This window comes from Brassica napus, chromosome A2 (assembly GCF_020379485.1).
Source record: "Brassica napus cultivar Da-Ae chromosome A2, Da-Ae, whole genome shotgun sequence".
NCBI classification, from domain to species: Eukaryota; Viridiplantae; Streptophyta; class Magnoliopsida; order Brassicales; family Brassicaceae; genus Brassica; species Brassica napus.
Window position 1 is genome coordinate 9582047 of NC_063435.1, and position 18499 is coordinate 9600545.

At 32.8% G+C, this 18499-nt stretch overlaps 3 protein-coding genes across 3 annotated transcripts; 2 read left to right on the forward strand and 1 right to left on the reverse strand.

The window, feature by feature from the left end:
- Positions 1-1635: 1635 nt before the first annotated feature.
- On the forward strand, positions 1636-2269 carry LOC106393353. The gene has a single exon (XM_013834057.3). The coding sequence runs from the start codon at positions 1656-1658 to the stop codon at positions 2109-2111; it is 456 nt and encodes a 151-aa protein (XP_013689511.2). The 5' UTR covers positions 1636-1655; the 3' UTR covers positions 2112-2269.
- Positions 2270-2620: 351 nt separating this feature from the next.
- On the reverse strand, positions 2621-5370 carry LOC111208881 (phenylacetaldehyde reductase-like). Its single transcript, XM_048761492.1, has 5 exons — positions 5104-5370; positions 4743-4912; positions 4379-4570; positions 3945-4300; positions 2621-3839 (listed from the first exon to the last, which is right to left on the reverse strand). Exons 1-5 carry the CDS (start codon positions 5219-5221, stop codon positions 3698-3700), a joined length of 978 nt encoding a protein of 325 aa, XP_048617449.1. The 5' UTR covers positions 5222-5370; the 3' UTR covers positions 2621-3697.
- Positions 5371-6646: 1276 nt separating this feature from the next.
- Positions 6647-17653, forward strand: LOC125589171 (basic leucine zipper 8-like). Its single transcript, XM_048761532.1, has one exon. The coding sequence runs from the start codon at positions 17156-17158 to the stop codon at positions 17516-17518; it is 363 nt and encodes a 120-aa protein (XP_048617489.1). The 5' UTR covers positions 6647-17155; the 3' UTR covers positions 17519-17653.
- The last annotated feature ends 846 nt before the right edge of the window (positions 17654-18499 follow it).

The window sequence follows — 18499 nt, forward strand, 5'->3', positions numbered from 1 at the left end:
TATTCCCTTGCAGTAGCCGGAGTTTCACTGACGGCATGTTCGTTTGTCCAGATGATGGATAGAGATGAGAACTGTGTTTATTTGGTGTTAAAATGGATATGAATTTAGATGAATTTTAAAATTTTAGTCTAAAATAAGACTCATTCAAATTGTTCATTTAGATGAATTTAATTGGTACATTTGGACGGAGATAAACATGTACACAATAAATGACTAATATACCATTTTGTATCCAAGTTCAAAATTTTATAGTTTTCTATGAAAATCGTTAAATACACATTTTCGTCAAAACACACAAAAATACATTTTTCGCCAAAACCACAAAAATATATTTTCTGCCAACATCTGGTAAAATCGCAGAAACACATTTTTCTATTAAAACATATTTTTCCGTCAAATCATATTTTTCGTCAAAATCGCAAAAATATATTTTACGCTAAAATCGCAAAAACGCATTTTCCCGCCAAAACCACAAAAATACATTTTTTCGCCAAAACCACAAAACGTATTTTCTGCCAAAATCGAAAAACACATTTTCTGCCAAAATCGAAAAACACATTTTTCGCTAAAATCTCAAAACTCATTTTCCGTCAAAACCGCAAAAATGCAATTTTCTGTTAAAACCGCAAAAATGTATTATCCCGCCAAAACCATTAAAACGCATTTTTCGCCATTCGCAAAACCGCACTTTTTTACCAAAATCGCAAAAAAAATATATATATATTTTTTCCACCAAAATCGTAAAAACACATTTTCTTGAAAAACCGTAAAAAACATGTTTTCATGCAAAAACCACAATCCCGTATTTTCCCGCCAAAACTACAACAAAATCACAAAATTGTTTTTTTCCGTTAAAATCGCAAAATCAAATTTCTCGAGTTAAATCATGAATATGTATTTTTCGCTAAAACCACAAAATTATATTTTCCGCCAAAAGCATATTTTAAAATAATTATGTTTTGGACAATTAATAAAAATTGAAACGAACAGCCCCTAACTAGGCCGTGATTTTCAGTTTAACCAGTTTAATCATTTTTCCTATAGATCTGCGAATATTAGCTTTAAGTTTGTTGAATCGAGATATTCGTATGTATCTTGTGTTTATATAATCATAATGCATCCGAATATTCAGCTCTCAATTAATAAAATCTGAACATAGCCAATCGATGAACTACTTTGAATATGAATGGCTATACTCTTGTTTATTTAATTGCTCCCGCCCTATTTTTTATTTTCCAGCATCAGTAATAAGACTAACCTTTTTTTTTATAAATAAAAAATATTGTATGTTCGAGAATTCTATAATCATAAGAGAAGAGTTATGAAGCCCATTTTACATAGATCTACACTGGATACATGAACAAACTTCTCCTCACTATTCAGCATATGTGTTTTCTCGTGAACAAGACCAAAGGAATTAGTTGAGTCTCAAACACTATTAACTATAAATTTTATGTATATAAGATACAAAAATTTGAAGACAATTCAGTATGCCAAACTAACAGTTTCGTTCCAAAAAAAGCTCTAATTCCGTTGCCCAGATTTTCGGCTCCTTTCACTGCCTAATGACAAAAGCATGACACACCATATTGACAAGTCTATATTAAAGCCACTGATCCTTTTCAGCCTACAAACTATCAACACAGAAAGCCAAAATGGCAGAACTCAAATGGATGTGTCTTTCCTTCTCAGTATCTCTTTTGCTGAGCTTAGCAGTTGGATCCCATGACATAGACTCTCGGAAATGGTCTGTTGGAAATCACTTTGGTTACGATGGGGGCTTTTGTCTTCCTGGTCTCTGCATTAGAGGAGCCGGTGGCAGCAGAGTCAATTTTGGCCGTGGTGGTCGCGGCAGAATTCGATACAATGGTAATAGGGACAGGACTGGTTTCAGAGACACCATGTACTGCAAACCGCTGACTTGCTTGTCTGGATCATGCGATGCACTCCATTTGCATTTAGACAAAGGGCTGTATGAATCTCTCGTAAACAAGAACGCAGCAAAACAACTATCAACTGTTGATTACAACATCCCCGAGACGTTCAAACACAATAACGTCAACAATAATTATGATGTGCAAGAAGCTGCAATGACACCACAATCTAACTAGCTAATGAAGTTTTTAGTCTTTTGTCGTTTGGTTTTGTAATAATTAACATAATTAATCTCAATAAATCTCATCAGACTGAGATGTTGTTATCACAGTGGAATAGTTTACTCGTGTAAACAGAAAGAAATAATAAACTAGTAGAAAACAAATTTTACTCATCAAGTTTTAGTTATTTAATTACGTGAATCACACGTTACATTTCGCGAGATGTTCTACCTTAGTAGTGGTCGAAAAAAAAACTTATTTGTAATTTTTTTTTTATAATTTGGATTACAATTTTTGTTCTGCGTTTCTCGTACAAGCAGAACTAAAGAAGAAGCTTCTGTGCGAATTTCTTCTTTTCTCCCCTTTCAACTCCGGTTTTATGAAAATGCAGAGAATAATAATCAAACGTTGCTATTAATTTTTTTTAATTAAGTATGTGAATATTCATTATACGATAAACTATTGATTTGCGAATCTTTTAATTCTTGTAGGAGAATGAAAAATAATTACTCACAAAAGAACAATTTGCAAAGAATGCAGCCGTTGTTTGAGAGAGCTATTACAATACTTAAATTAAATAAGTAGATCTCTAACGAGTCTGAAACTTGTAATTACTTGTGTTTTATTGTATTAACAACTGGAAAAGCATGGAAGGAAGGGTGTATAAAAGGAATATCTCTTACGTATGTTTATCCCCGGCGAGAACTTAAAAGGGAGGGGTTAGAAGGAGCCTCTCTGACATGGTGGATGAAAACGACAGAGCAGAGGACAGAGGCGATGATAGCAAAGATACCAAATCCGATCATCAGAGAGAAACCAGCGACGATCAGATCCATCGCTGTCTGAATGCTTATTATCCCCATAAACTTTAGACTTCCAGCTGCAAATAGTTTTCTTACAAGTTTGAAATGGTATGGATCTTGAAAAAGAAACCAGAAGAGAGGGTTGAAACTTCAAACAGAATGTATTGCATTGCCTTGGGAACGGCGAAACTCGCATTTGCCACGTTACTTGATAACCTCGAGCTCACGACACCTCAACAATTTATTCAATTAAAATAAGAGCAAAACAAGTGCCTTCATTCATCCAATAAGATCTAAAATGTAATAAACACGAAAAATACAAGAAAATAATTATATTAAATAGATTAATTAAAATTTGGATAGAGATCACGACACAAAAAATTGGAATAGCAAAAAGAGAAACTCTAATAAGATTGTCATTAATAGTTTTCCAAATTTAAATGGAGTATTAATTTTTAAGTATGAGTACAAAATTTTATTGGTATTTTGTAAAAATTGGAAAACTTACTAAAGTCTCTTCTTTGAGAAAATTTGATATTAATTTTAATAATTAATTTATTAAATTATTAATAAAATTTTATAATATATATATATTTGGGTCAAATATATATATTTTTTAAATACAGTTTTGTGTTGAGAAGTTCGGATTAAAAAGATTGGGGATGGCACAAGACACAAGTAAATAACATAGTTTGGGGGCAATACGATTGTTTATATCTTTATTTTTAAGACAGATTACTTATTCATGTCACTATAATAGTGAAATCAATAATAAGTACAATAAAACAACAAAGAGAATCACAGAAGACATTTCTCCTTCAGACTGAGAACAGTGTCTCTAAGGCTTGTTTCTGTAGGAGTGAATTCAATTCCCAAACTCCTCACTTTCTCAACAGACACCTTGTATGTCACTAAATCAAGATCAATGTCCTCATTGTTCCTAAAAAATAAAAAAAAAATAAAAAAATATAGTAATTGTTGATTTGTAGAATTTTAAAACATAATTGTACTTATTGAGTAAGAGTTAAAAGCAAAGCCAACTCACTTATCATCACCAATGCACAAATCAGGAACGAACTCGCGCAAAACTTTCTCAATGTCTTTTAATGTCGCAATGACCGGACCATCAATGATATATCTACCATTGGCTGATGGAGTCTCAAGTGCCTTGATATGAGCTAAAGAAACATCTCTCACGTCCACAAACCTATAACTTTTGCTCATAAAAGGATCCTTCCCCTTTGTAAGTTCAACAACCACGCCTACGGAGAAATTAAGAGTTGGCTGCAAGATTGGTCCAATTACAAGTCCTGGATTCATTACGATTAAGTCCATTTCATTAGCCTTGGCAAACTTACATGCTTCATCTTCGGCCAAAGTCTTCGAGAGTGCATACCATTGCTGAAAATAAATAAATAATTATTATTATAATGCGAGTTCTTATGAACTTATTGATGTGTTATAAAACTATTTAAAGACCTTTCTCTGTTCACAAAAACTTGGATCAGAGAACATGGTTTCATCTACTACGCCGTTTGGTCCAGTGGGGGACGCATGAGCAATGACGGCAGCCATGGACGATGTTAAGATGACCCTTTTGACAGAAGACATTTTGACACAAGTCTTTAGGACGTTTAAAGTACCTTTGACTGCTGGTTCGATCAGCTCAGCCTGTAAAATCAAGAGTAGTGGTTGACTCATGTAAATCAATTGGCTATATATGACTGGATTAAATCATATCATATATTTCATGCCCTGTCTAATTTCATGTGGGGTCACTAAACTGATCAAGTAAACTAGTAAGGATTATGTTGGTACGAACAAAGTGACATCATTGACGAACCTGAGGATCCTCGGCAGTGAGCAAAACCGGTGAAGCGGTATGGAAGACAGCTTCACATCCATCGATTGCATGCTGGAAAGAGCCTTCCTCTAAAAGATTTGCTCCGAATAAGCTGAGTCTTTCTTTTGCACCATCAAGTTGGAGAAGATGATCCGTTTTCTTTTGATTATCTGCAGAAAACACACACATTAGTCATAGTGCACTTCAAGATATATATAGCTTCTCTAGTTCTACTCTTCGTTCACTTGGGTTATGATATATATATATATATATATATATATATATATCGTACCACCTATATGATATCTCTATCGGTATATTGTAAAAAATATTTAATTTAGATAAAGGAAGAGAAACAAACTTGGGTCACGAACGGTGGCCCTAACGGTGTAGCCACGTTGAAGCAATAGCTTAACAATCCAAGACGCTATATACCCGGAAGCTCCCGTGACGCAGACCACCTTTCCTTCGCCGTTCATTTTCTTCTTTTCTAATGCAACTGTAAGGATGAGAGTTTTGGAATAGTTTTGGAATGTGAATTTATATTAGTTCTGGTCAAATACATATGAAGAAACATTTAACAGATTAGATAGTATTTACCTATATTCAAAGTCAATATCTTACATTAATTGATTCTCTAAATATACCACAAGATTACATCTTTCTGGTATCTCATATTCTGACGTGTGTCACTTTTTGATATAATCTTCTGTATATAGCTCTTAATTATTCTTGAAATCTTGACTATTGAATTTAAAAAATATCTGTGGGAATTAATATAAGGATGGGAGTGTCAGAATGTGATTTTATATTTTTAGTATTTATCTATATTCAAAGTCAATATCTATACTATTAAAAGGGAAACATTCTTAAAACATCTACTTATACAAGATTGTTGGACCATTTCATTAGACTAACTTTTTTTGGTCTTCCTTTATATATATTTAATGTATCTATACTATTAAAAGGGAAGGAGTTTTAAAAAATCTACCTATAAAAAGTTGTTGGACACTTTCATTAGATTTAACTATTTTTTTGGTCTCACCTTATTTTTCTCTAACTATACAATATTTTTAATGAAATCATTTATTACTTCTCATTGTTTAAGAAACTGAATATAAAATGATATTTTATGAATATAAAAATAGACTCTATGAATTCGGTAATATTTTATCAAATTAACTTTCCATAAAATTTTTTTATCGTATTCTTTGAATATGAAAATTTCACAAACCAATATTGCATTCTAATATAGTACTACATAATAATAGAAATGTTATTATTGAATTCTATGTTGTTGTATAAAACATAGGTTTCTAAGACAACATTTATCATAACATATATATTTGTATAAGTTTGTAGACAAGTGTTTGAGCACGATTTATAACATCTGAAATATTCTTTTTATACAAACTTACATGAATATATAGTCATTCTTTTTTACATATAGATTCAGTAATATTCTGAAAGAATGCATTATTGATAAGTGCTAACCTATTTTACCAGCTACAAATCCATATCATGTAAACCCAATTATTATTAATGAAAACTGTTGATGAAATTTAAATAATGTATATACAATGTATATATAATATTAACTGACTTTTATACAATTTATATATAATCTTACTAGAATTGCAAAATATTCTATATTTATATCAAACCAAATATTTCATATAAAACAACTAATTAAATATAAATTTTAAACACTTCAGTAAATAAAAAATCATAAATTTAAAAATATATTAGAAGTTTCATTCATCTCTTAAAATATTATTGAAGATTATTTATTTTTCTATCAGGTCAACGAAATGTCGGGTCACACTTGATTGCGGATTTTTTGAAGTTTACATGCTTTAAATTAACGAGTTTTCATTAATCTAAACCAGTTTATGTACAAATTATCATGTTTATTGGTTCGACCATAGATCCAAACTTGATAAAAAAGTATTGTTCTCATCTAATTTAAAATAATTTATTTTAAAATAATAGACATTGAGTCTGATCAAACCATATAATGTTTAAAAAAAATCAAACGATTAAAAATATAATTACATTAACTAACTAAATAAAAATAATAATTTTATTTTTTGATATAATACAATTTTGTCACATAATAATGAATAACAAGACTAAAATACAAATTCATATCATATATTTTTATCAGAAAAATAATCCGCGCTTTTAAGCGTGGGTCAAAATCTAGTACTTACTATTAAAATAAAATCATTCTAAAAATTTCTTTTTGTAATACCTACTCATTAATATTTTTTAATCCTACCTCTATTTTCTCTAACCATCTAACATTTTTATTAATAGCCATATTAATACATGACACAATAACGGCAATTAAAGCAATATTATCCTCCACATAATCATATTAATATATCTTACTAAATTTAATACCTTGATAAATTCATTTTAAAAAAGATTGCGAACCATATATTAATTTCGATATAAACATTTTAATCCATGATATAACTTATCTTTCAATATTCACGATGACCTTTAACTTGACTATTAATATACGGCAAGTACTTATCAACAAAATCTAAACTTTTGAACACTGAAAAAATTAACATTTTTAATGTAATTCAAAATTGTCAAACATATATCCAACTATTTACAAAATCAAATTTGATAAAAAAAATAAGCAAATCATCTGTTAAAAAATTATATCTATTACAAAAAAACTTAATTTTATGAAAATATTTATAATAAAAATTTATTATTTAAGATAAATTTTTAAAAAATATTAAAACCCTAAAAATTTATACTATTTAGTTAGCTAAAAATATGCCAAACAAATCTTAAATCTTATCAAGTGAACAAATGCAACTCTTATAAAATATACACACAAATATATTGAAAGAGAGTAGCCTTGAGTATTTGGGTCATTGGGTTAGGTACGGGCGGTTCTTTTTGATTTTGGGTCCTTTGAGTCTTAAAGATTTGGAGCCAACTATATATTTGATTTTTTTTGGCTTGGGTTTGGGTTAGTTTTCTCGGATCCAGGTTGGTTCGAACCCATAATTTAAATATCTCTAAAATACCTATAATTTTCAGGAATGTATCGGGTCCGGATCGGTCCGAAAAAACCGAAGTACCCAAAAACCCAAAAACCCAAAAACACCCAAACCCGAACAAACACCCAAAAATCCAAACAAATACCCGAAAATATTCATATAGTCGAAAACCTAATTTTACCTAAATTCAGATCCGATGAAACCAAAAAGTTATCCAAATACCTGAAATATATATTTAAACTTTTTTAAAATTTATCCAAAACTATAACCGAAAACTCAAACTTGAAGGTTAAAAGAATAGCTGTAACATAAGCAATATATCTGAAATACCCAAAAATACCTAATCTAAACAAAATATTTCGCAAACTTTGGGTACCCGATCGGGTCTCCGGTAAGATCTAGACCCAAACCGAGATCGCATGTCTAATAACATACCTAATAGGCAATTTGCCCTGTACCCGGAACCGAACCAGACCTATATCTTTTACTCGGTTTCAGTTGAGTTTTTTTGGATCCGGATAAAATTTTCAGACCTAAGAGAGAGTTACAAAAGAATATATACATACAAAATCTCAAATAAAGTAATAACGTATAATCACAAAATACTAATTCATATCAAATTTTTTTTATAATTAAAAAAACCCGCGCTTTCGAAGCGCGGGTCAAAATCTAGTATTACATTAATGAATTCTCTAAAAATACCACAATATTTTGTGGCCAATGAATTCTGTATATGACATAAAAAATTAGAAAGCAACTATATTAATGGCCACAAAAGATTTATTTTTAATTCAAAAGTCAAAAAGAATAATTAAGAGTTATTATATACAGAGGATTACAAAAGTAAAAAGCGTCAAAAATATGAGATACCAAAAGATACAAACAATAATCAAATACTATAGAAAATGTGTATTTAAAAAAAAATCTTAGTAATAAAGTATACTCGCTGAAAAGATCTCCCATCAACAAGAATAGGAGTCAGCTTGGAGATCGCAGATGCGGAAAGCCAAGGTGTGTTCCATGCTTGTTCAGTTCATCGAAAACAGAACAAATGTCTGGCCAGTTGATCGACAAAAGAACAAATGTCTGGTTGATAAGATAAGCCACTGAGCTGAGGGTTGCGAGTAAGTAGTAAGTTGTAAAAGAGAACAAGAAACTTCGAAAGGAAAACTCCAAGACGAGAAAGATTATTGGTGATATTTGGGCTTATAAATAGTTATTTTTTTTCTAATGCAGAGAGGCAGGGCCGGCCTGAGATTTAGCGGACCATAGCGATTTATTAAAGATAGCAACTAAAATATTTTTTTCTACAAATTTCAGGACTTAAAAGATTTTTTTTTAGCTTATATCTACGTATTTTTTCAAAAATTTTGAGAACCTAAAATCAATGTTTCATTCGGAATTGCCCAAGATCGGCCCTATAGAAGGATTATCCTGCAACTCGTAAACTTCTTCTTAAGGTCTGTTTTTTAAGACCAGCATATACAATATTTAACCGAACCTACGAAATAATCAAATATATGTTACCAATAATATATTTATTGGATTCTAAATAAAGTGACGAATCAATAGGTCCATACACGTTGTTATTTATAGATATATAATAATAAAGGTTGTGAAGAATTCACTAAAAACGTATGAAGAATTATGTTCTGAAAAAAATTGTGAACTTTTGGATAGGTTCTGCTTTTAACCTTTGTTATGTATTTCTATGAACTTAAATTTTATTTTGAATGTTTATAACTTGAACAACTCCTTAAAGTGTTGGAGTTGTTTTGGATGTTTGTAACTTGAAACTCTTGTCTTTTTTTTATGATTTCCTAATCGTTTTAGTTGTTTAATTTATATATCCAATATAATTTAGATCAGATTCAAATTGAAAACCAAATTGTGAAATCGATATACATAACCGACGCTATAAAATCGCAAAACAGTCGTTAATTCGTCACTAAGCTGTCATTCATCAGTCATAAAATATGTCGTATATCAGTTGAAAAAACGAATTATTTATGTCCACACTACGAAAGCGGAGAAAATACACACCCAAAATATATTAACGTGCCAAAACATTCCTAAACTAAATAAGAATTTAAATTATATACCTAAACTCATAATAAATAGATAAAGCATGCCTATAGCCGGTTATATGATGATTTAAACTACTTTTTTATTTAATTTTTTTTGTAGTTTAGTCCATATTATTCTGTTTTTTGTTAATATGCTTTAAATACTTAAATAATCAAATTTATTGTATTTATATTTTTAATTTCAAAAGTACAATTTTATTTTCTTGACAAGATTTTAATTAAATTTAAATACTTAGTTTAATTATTTAGCAGAAATTTAGATAGTTATCATAAACAAAATATTAATTAATCTAGTTATTTAAGTATATTATCTACCTTATTAAAATATGAGCATTAATTATAAATAATCTTACTCATATGTAATATTTACTAGAAATACCACTCAATTTATATTTATATAAGATTTTCTTTAAAAATATAGTCATTCAAATTTTAATCAACATAACTAAAACAGTCATTAGAAATTTTACTTTACAGTAGAGATCTTTAATAATATTACCCTTACTTAATAAAAAAAGAAATGGATACTTAACCAAATAATTGATTCGGCGCTAGGTTAGGGTCAAGCGCACGTCTTACGGCTGTCATAATTAACATTGGTTTTGATAACTACAAACAAAAATTAAAAAATAATAATTTTATTTGTATTATATATATTACGCAATCACATAATAACATTTACAATTAAAATAACCTAAGAAAATATAGAAAATTATTTTATAAACGTTAAGAACTTTACTGAGATTAAATTAGCCTTTAAATTATGATATTGGTTTATGTTGTTTTGACTAAAAAAATTTTGTATCAAATATTTTAATATGAAATAATAATAATATATTTATATTATCAAATATATTTTATTTGATAAGAAAAATATTTTTATTTCATATTTCACCATATATTAAAATTAATTTCCAATGTCAAAAATCTAAAAAGAAGACCAACTTGATGATTTTAATTATTTGATGCACTTTACCAACAAATAAAACGATAAGAACTAAAATATAATAACTTAAAAAATAAATCAATGCATTTTAGAATGGACTGACACATGTCAGTTACGAAACATGTTTTACCTATTTTTTATGAGTTTAGGTATGCAATTCAAATTTTTATTTAGTTTATAAATGTTTTGGAATGTTAATATAGTTTGGGCATGTATTTTTCCCGCATAGCAAAAAAATTAGTAGCAAAAAAATTGCGACTGAATAACTACTACCTGAGTCAGTCGATCACCTGCTATTGTAGTAGAATCTCAAATCAGTTGTTAAATTTGCGACTGATTACCTGCTATTGTAGTAGAATTTGTAGAAGCATCATGAACTCTTTTTTTGTTCTAAACTTACTTTTTGATGTTAAACTAGTGTTGTTTACTATTTTCTATATTATAAAACACTCATTACATTTAATCCAATGTAATGGAAAAGATAGCTTAGCTCATTCGACCACAACTATCGCAATTAAACTTACTATCTTTCTCGATTAGTATTATAAAACATTCATTAAATTAATCAATTATAATGGAAAAGATAGCTTAGCTCATTCGATCACAACTATCACAATTATGCACCACGAATTAAAGTTGTAAATCTCTCATTGTTAGTGCAAAGATGACACAACAATAGGTAATGCAGAAGGTAAATCAAATAGACAAATCACACAAGCACACCAAAGCTTTTATTAGAATCTCCTTTAAACAATCTTTACAAGACTTACTTATTCAACTTTTACACGTCTTAACACCCTAACACACGCTACTGAAAGATCCTAATCTACCCGCTTATGTCTCTTCTCCGTCAAGTACTTCAGCCACTGCTTCAGCACGACCCAAAAACACCTCCAAGAGCTTCTCTCTCTCTATAAGATCAGCCTCCGTGTCTCTGTCTCTATACAGACGACCCCATAGCTATCTTATAGTTATTCTCCATGTTCCCGAAACCCTAGTCTCCAAGGCAACATGTATGGACATCTTCCATAACAATAAGTGCAACTTTCTTTTTTTTGGAATGCACTTATTCATCTTTTTTTAAGTCATAAACTTGCTCCTCAAGTTTATTTCTCTTTCCATATCTCCAAGATACTCCCTTGCTCTCCAAGTCTACACGACTCCAGCTCAGCATCTTGACTCCACATGGTCTTCACCACTCACTACGACGTCTGTTTCAGCAACTACGTCAGCGACTACTTCAGAACAGACATCTTACATCTTCACTCATTTGTCAACTATTAAACACTAAAAAGTCTGGAAGAAAGTCACTTTATGCCACATTATTACCCACAAATTTCAGTAACCATTGGGTGCGTCTACGAGTTGCTGCCTCTTACGTTTCTTTCTTAGAGTAATGCTAATTAACAATGTTTTTACTTGTCATGGGTAATGGTCCCCTTCATTCATCCTCTTTAGTGCTTAATGACTCATCAAGCTCACGGCTAATACTTAGTTTGTTTTCTTCGTATTATGTTTTCCTTCTCATTTGAAAGCAAGATCGATGCACATCGGTACTATTTTCTGGTGACTTACTTGGCTGATATTTTAAATTTATAGCAAAATTGGAAAAATGTGATAAATATAAATGATCCATTTCTTCGCTGTGATATGAAAAGATAGTGTTCTATCAGGTAAAATCATATGGTTTTTTTTTTACAAAGTTTATGTTATTTAAAACAAACAGCACACAATATGTGATTCTATTTATTTATAAATTTTTCCATCCGTAGATTTTGCAAATAAGAAGGTATGATTTATTTATATAGTTTATATGTTCTTAAATCTATTCAGATTACAACAGTCAAGTTTATTTTTAAATTTCGACCTATATATAAAATGGCTAGGAATACAATTTGATTTGACTTGATCGCGTGGTTGATGAGGCTTTATCACAAGTTCATAACAAATGAGAAGGATTATATTAAGATTTACGGTGTACACCAGTTAAGCCTCGTGAATTAGCTGTTACCCTCATTTCATTCATCTATGAATTAGAATGCATCTCGTCAATACCAAGCCACAAAGAACAAATAATAAATTTTATCCTTATAGTTGGTTTTATCTATAACTTTCCGTGTGCAAACCCAAATTCATTTACCTTCGGAACCTTGGATAATCGAGTTACACTTGCAAACTTGCCTGCCCTGTCAGATGAGCGGAAGCAGAGCAGGATGGTATTGAACCGCGAGTCGTCTGGGACAACCGGCAACACCTAAGCAAGTTGTGTTGTTGTGATGGTCTTTGTCAAGATAATTAAAAGAAGTGACATAACTATGTATATCATCTAAGTGAATTAAATCTTTTTTTTTTTTGCCATCTGATATTTTATTAACAACCAAAAACAATTACAACAAAGTCCAAAGGAAAAAAGAGAAAATACAAGGAGAGGCCCAACAAAGCCCAATGTTCCAAAAAACCCAAAGGAAAGAGGTCGGCCATTGAAACCACGCGTTAGACGGAAAGCGTGAGAGAGACACGTGCGGAACACTCAGCTAACGAGTTACACGCGTCGAAAGGAGCGGCCACCTGCTTCACGGAAAGAAAGTCGTCGCCGGAACGACCATTCGAGGACCACCGGAACACACCGGAACAGGACAACAAGAAGGAAGAAACCGTCGAGACGACTTTAGTCAATAAACGTACCAAACCACTGACCATGCTAATACCACGCTAAAAGCTCTCTGCTTAGATTAAGGTTTCAATTGAAAGCCACAACATCTTAATCCGATAACCAATCGAATTTCATATTGAGGCTCAATTAAATAAAGAGGCACATAAGCCGAGAGAGAAGACCACCGGAGAGACTCCGGAGGAGAAGCCGCCATCAACATCAACGGACGATGCGAAGCGGAGCCAAGAGCCGGCAGACCAACACCGAAGAAGATGGCATGGTCTCCGGAGCCAAAAACCGACGACTGTATCAAGGAGATAACGCGCCGCCATAACCGAGTGCCGGCCGACCACCAAGAGAAAAGATGCGACGCCGGAAGGAGGGCCTAACCTTAGGCATAGTGTTGCCGGAAAATCTCTGGCCTGAAGTTTCATCTCATCATCTTTCCTCTGTAAAAGATACTAGAGAGAGAACAAAGGAAAAGAGAGAGAAAACTTTTTTTCGTTTTTCTAAGTGAATTAAATCTTTTTTTGTCATACATCTAAAAATATTTTAAAATTTACTTTGCTTGAGTTTAGAAAAATCTAGAATCAGTGATATCAAAAGTTTTCGGTATTCTGTGTGAGTAAGGACAAAGCAGAAGGTAGTGATTACAGAATCAATAACAAGTTTTTCAAATCTCCCAAATAATACACTAGCCATCTGACAAAGGTGGAACCCACAAACCGAAAAACTGGCGTAATGATCTATTGACCATAGGCGGTTGGAATGTTACACTGTGGTCCATGGTTGCTCATCGATGATAATAAATATATTGTAAAATCTCTCGTCTACGAAGGTGTGATTGGTAAACAAATAGCATAACTAGGTGGAAAAAAAAAAGAAAAAAAATGGAGAAAACATGTTACTCTTGTTTTCAGTTCATTTTAAGTAGAGAAATTTATAACTAAGCTTCAAGTCTTTACTTGGATGATAAAAGTGACACAGAAAATATATCATCTTATATGACAATTGATAACAGGTCATGTGGCAGTAACGAGAAATTTGATACAGTGTAATATGAAATGTGATAAGTATTCCTGCGATGTGGAGAACCAGAAGAATCGGTTACTCGTACTATCTTTGAATGTCTGCCAGCTCTACAAGCTTGATCTCTATCAGCAACACCAACAAGTCCATATATCTTTCTTATGCCAAGTGTTTATGCTAATATAGACTATCTATTCTGGAGAAAGAACATCATTGTCGAGTCATAATTAAACAGAGATCCTTATCTCATGATAATCTAATATAGGGGGTAAACAGGGATCCACTAGAGCTAGTTCGTTATGCAGAGAGTGAGTGTCAAGCCTAGTTCAACGCAAACAAGATGGTGCCACCTATTCCACAAGATCACATTATTGAGGAACCTCAAGTTTTAAGCTTGGGTAATATATGCATGATAGACGGGTCTTGGACATCTACATCACAATTCAGTGAATGTGGATGGGTTTGGATGGATAGTTTGAGGAATGTTCAACTTATGGGGACACAAAATTACCCACAAAGAGAATCTGCTTTGCATTCAGAAGTGGAAGCACTACGATAGACGATGGAAAGATACTCCAGCATTCAATATGTCAGAGCTTTGGGACGAATTGCAAGGATTTGATTGCCATGATTAAGGAGCTTCATGCTTGGCCAAGCTTTGCAACAGAATTGGAGAGGATAGAGACTCTGTAAATATGCTTTTCAGACTTCAAGATCATTCATATTTCACGAGCACAAAATCATATTTTATACTCTTTAGCTAAGACTATGAAATCTTTCTATAGAGATCTATGTTTTATTAGTTGTTTTATTCCGGTTTGGTTACTCAAACCATCTCAAGTTTGGGTAATAGAATAGCGTTTCGTTGTAAAAAAGAAAAGAGATGGTTCGTCAAAACCAAGACATTTTTCTCTTAGTTTGCATTTTCACGTAATTGCGAAGAAGTTGGAATTAGAGTAAAAGTCAAACCTAGAGTAAGTTTTACTGCATACAGTCACACCTTTGGTTGTCAACTATCTAACACTAGAAATGGTATAGAGAATAAAGTCACTTTATACTACATTATTAGTTTTTTTTTTCCGTCAAAATTTTTATTTAGATTAATGATAATACCGGGCCAAGCCCAAATTACAAAATCGGAAGCCCAAACACATAAACAAAAGGCACGAAGCCCATAAGCCAAACCGGCTACAGTCTAACCGCTATAAACGGCCCGCGGCCCAAACCAATCAAGCCCAACCGACGTCGGCTGGATCAAACGCGTCGAGGAGACTGGCTGCTGAAAACGTGGAAGCATCTGCGCCATCGAATCGACACGCGTCGCACACCGTCTCAACCTGACCGTCTCCGCCTCGAGACGCCGTCGGAGCCATCTAACCGTGCTTCGTTTCGCCGGATCTCATACCCCGCAACAAAACACCTTCCTTCCCGGTGGTCCTCCACCGAAAGCGTCATCGGACAAACCGCGCTCTCATCCGGACCACCCACTCTTCTCACACCACAATCTCAGCTAACTTCTCGTGTCGGCGGTCTCATAGACGGAGAGCTTCATCTTCTTCTAAGATCTCATCCGCACTATCTCGTTTCCACCCGAGCCGACAAGAACAAAACCCTAACCGAACTTTCACCGCTAACACCCAAATTTCCAACGGGTTCCAAACCGGCAGCGTGGAGCTACTGTAACCTCCACCCTCCGGAGACAAGACGGCGACGACGGAGCTAGGTAAGCCTCCCCCTCCTGAAGACAGAACCGACGGCGGCGGAGTAAAAAGAGCCTCCACCTCCCGGAATCGAACCTTGATCTAAACGAACCGCCTCTCCTCCATCGAAAACCTTCCCACTACCGCGTCCTCACTCCACACAAACGACCACCATACACCATGGATTAGGCCGGAGCCAGAGGTCGGACAAGGCGAAGATGGGGGGATACGAAAGAGAGGCCTTAAGAAAGCTTTTATACGACAGAACCGCGGTTCCGGCGACGGCACGCGCGCAGACGCGCCGGCCGCTCACCGGAACCACAAGGAGATCTACTTTACTTCTCTCTCTTTTCTCTCTTCTACTTACGGTGATTTGATTATTACTACATTATTAGTTTATTGCCCACAAATTTCAAAAAAACCATTGGATTTTTAATTAAAACATGCTCTTAAAAAGTAGATATGGTAGGAAGGTTCCTCGATAAGAAACATGGTGCGTTTACGAGTTGCTGCCTCTCACACTTTCTTCCTTATAATAATTAATAAAATTGAACTTTGATTGTCCCGTAATAGTTCCTTTTATTACCCTCTACCTTCAGTGCTTTGTTACTCATCAAGCTCATGATTAGAACTTGTCTAAAACTTCGTTCTATCCTTTACTATTCAAGTGCTATTCTCTTTAAACTATTCAAATGGCAACAATCAAATCAGTTTCTAAACTCAGTAGACATATAAATGACTAAGATCTACAATTGGATGTACAATAACATTATTGCGTGAGTGATGAAACTTTATCACCACCAATGAGATATATATTATATACAAAAATAGGCTTTGTGGATTAGTAGTTATCAATGTGAGGTCACTAACCACAATTTATTCATCTATAAGAGCCCAACTAGAGTCTAGAGTACATCACATTAGCACCATCATACTTAAGTCACGAGCGAACACAAAATACTTTTCTCTAATATGGATGGTTTTGTCTATAACCTTCCGGGCGCAAACCCTAATCAACATTTCTTTAATAACCAAGTTCCACTTGTAAACTTGTCTGCCACGTCAGATGAGTCTAACCGGAGTGCAGAGGATGATGAGAAGAAACGGAGGAGGAAGGTTTCGAACCGGGAATCAGCTCGGAGATCGCGTATGCGGAAAAGGCGACACCTGAACGAGTTGTGGTCCATGCTTGTTCATCTCATCAACGAGAACAAATGCCTGGTCGATGAGCTAAGCCGAGCCAATGAGGGCTACGAGGATGTTGTTGAAGAGAACAAGAAACTTCGGGAAGAAAATTCCAAGTTGAGAAAGATGATTGGTGAGATAGGTTTCTAATGTAGAGAGCGATCAGATTCTGGACCATTTGATCGACTCGCAGTCGTGTTGTTTTCATCTTTTTAATGAAGATCAGCGAATGCAAAATATTTGGTATTCAAATGTTTTTCTTTAATAAAGGGCGAATAACAAATATACGGGCATATCTCCTAAAACATCCTAAAACAAGTTTTTATGATTAAAATAAATGATCAAAATAAATTTCATTAAAAGCCAAAAACTAATATACATTTAATGAAGATAAATTCCTTAATATAGTTTTTTCACAAAAATAGACCTCAAGAAAAAAATAACCAAAATAAGTTTTATTAAAAGGTAAATATGCATTTATACCCAATGTTAACTAATCTAGACTTAGAGTTTAGAGCTAAGAGTGTGGTTTTAGAAATACGGTTTCAAATTTTAAAAAATAAAAAATAAATATTAAAATGTTCAAAATAAAAAGTGCTATTTTGGTCATTTTATTTTTTGAGTGCTATTTTTGTGATAAAAACTTAAAAATAACTATTAAAGAGAATTACTCTTTAATGAATAATACATTTAATTCAATAAATATTTTTAAAATATTTATTATTTAAAAAAAATTACCCTAAGCCTTAAAATTAGACACTAAAGTCTAATCCCGAGAATCCCAATCTCCAAAACTAAACTATAATTTTAGACAAAATAACCTAATAGATATATGTGTCTTTAAACCATATATTGAATGCTATTTGTCTTCTTGGAAGAAGGTGAGCACGGCTCTGTTTACACATGCTATTCGTGCATGTGTTAATTGTTTTGATGTTTGACTATTTTTTTTGTCGGCTATGTGTGAATCTGTTAAAGTGGGTGTTATTTTCACGAATCAAAGATAAAATCATCAGTGTTATAGTTTCCTTTTCTAATCCTAAAATTTGGATCTTAATATATGTTTGATTGGAGTATTTCCAATTTATTATTGGGCGAATCTCCCAAAAGATTATAAAAAAGTTTTTTTGA

Coding starts and splice junctions, on each gene's coding strand:
- LOC106393353 (XM_013834057.3), top strand. CDS start 1,656: ATGGCAGAACTCAAATGGATGTGTCTTTCCTTCTCAGTATCTCTTTTG.
- LOC111208881 (XM_048761492.1), bottom strand. CDS start 5,221: ATGAACGGCGAAGGAAAGGTGGTCTGCGTCACGGGAGCTTCCGGGTAT. Junction 4,913..5,103: donor GGCCACCGTTCGTGACCCAA/GTTTGTTTCTCT, acceptor TGTTTTCTGCAG/ATAATCAAAAGAAAACGGAT. Junction 4,571..4,742: donor TCACTGCCGAGGATCCTCAG/GTTCGTCAATGA, acceptor TTGATTTTACAG/GCTGAGCTGATCGAACCAGC.
- LOC125589171 (XM_048761532.1), top strand. CDS start 17,156: ATGGATGGTTTTGTCTATAACCTTCCGGGCGCAAACCCTAATCAACAT.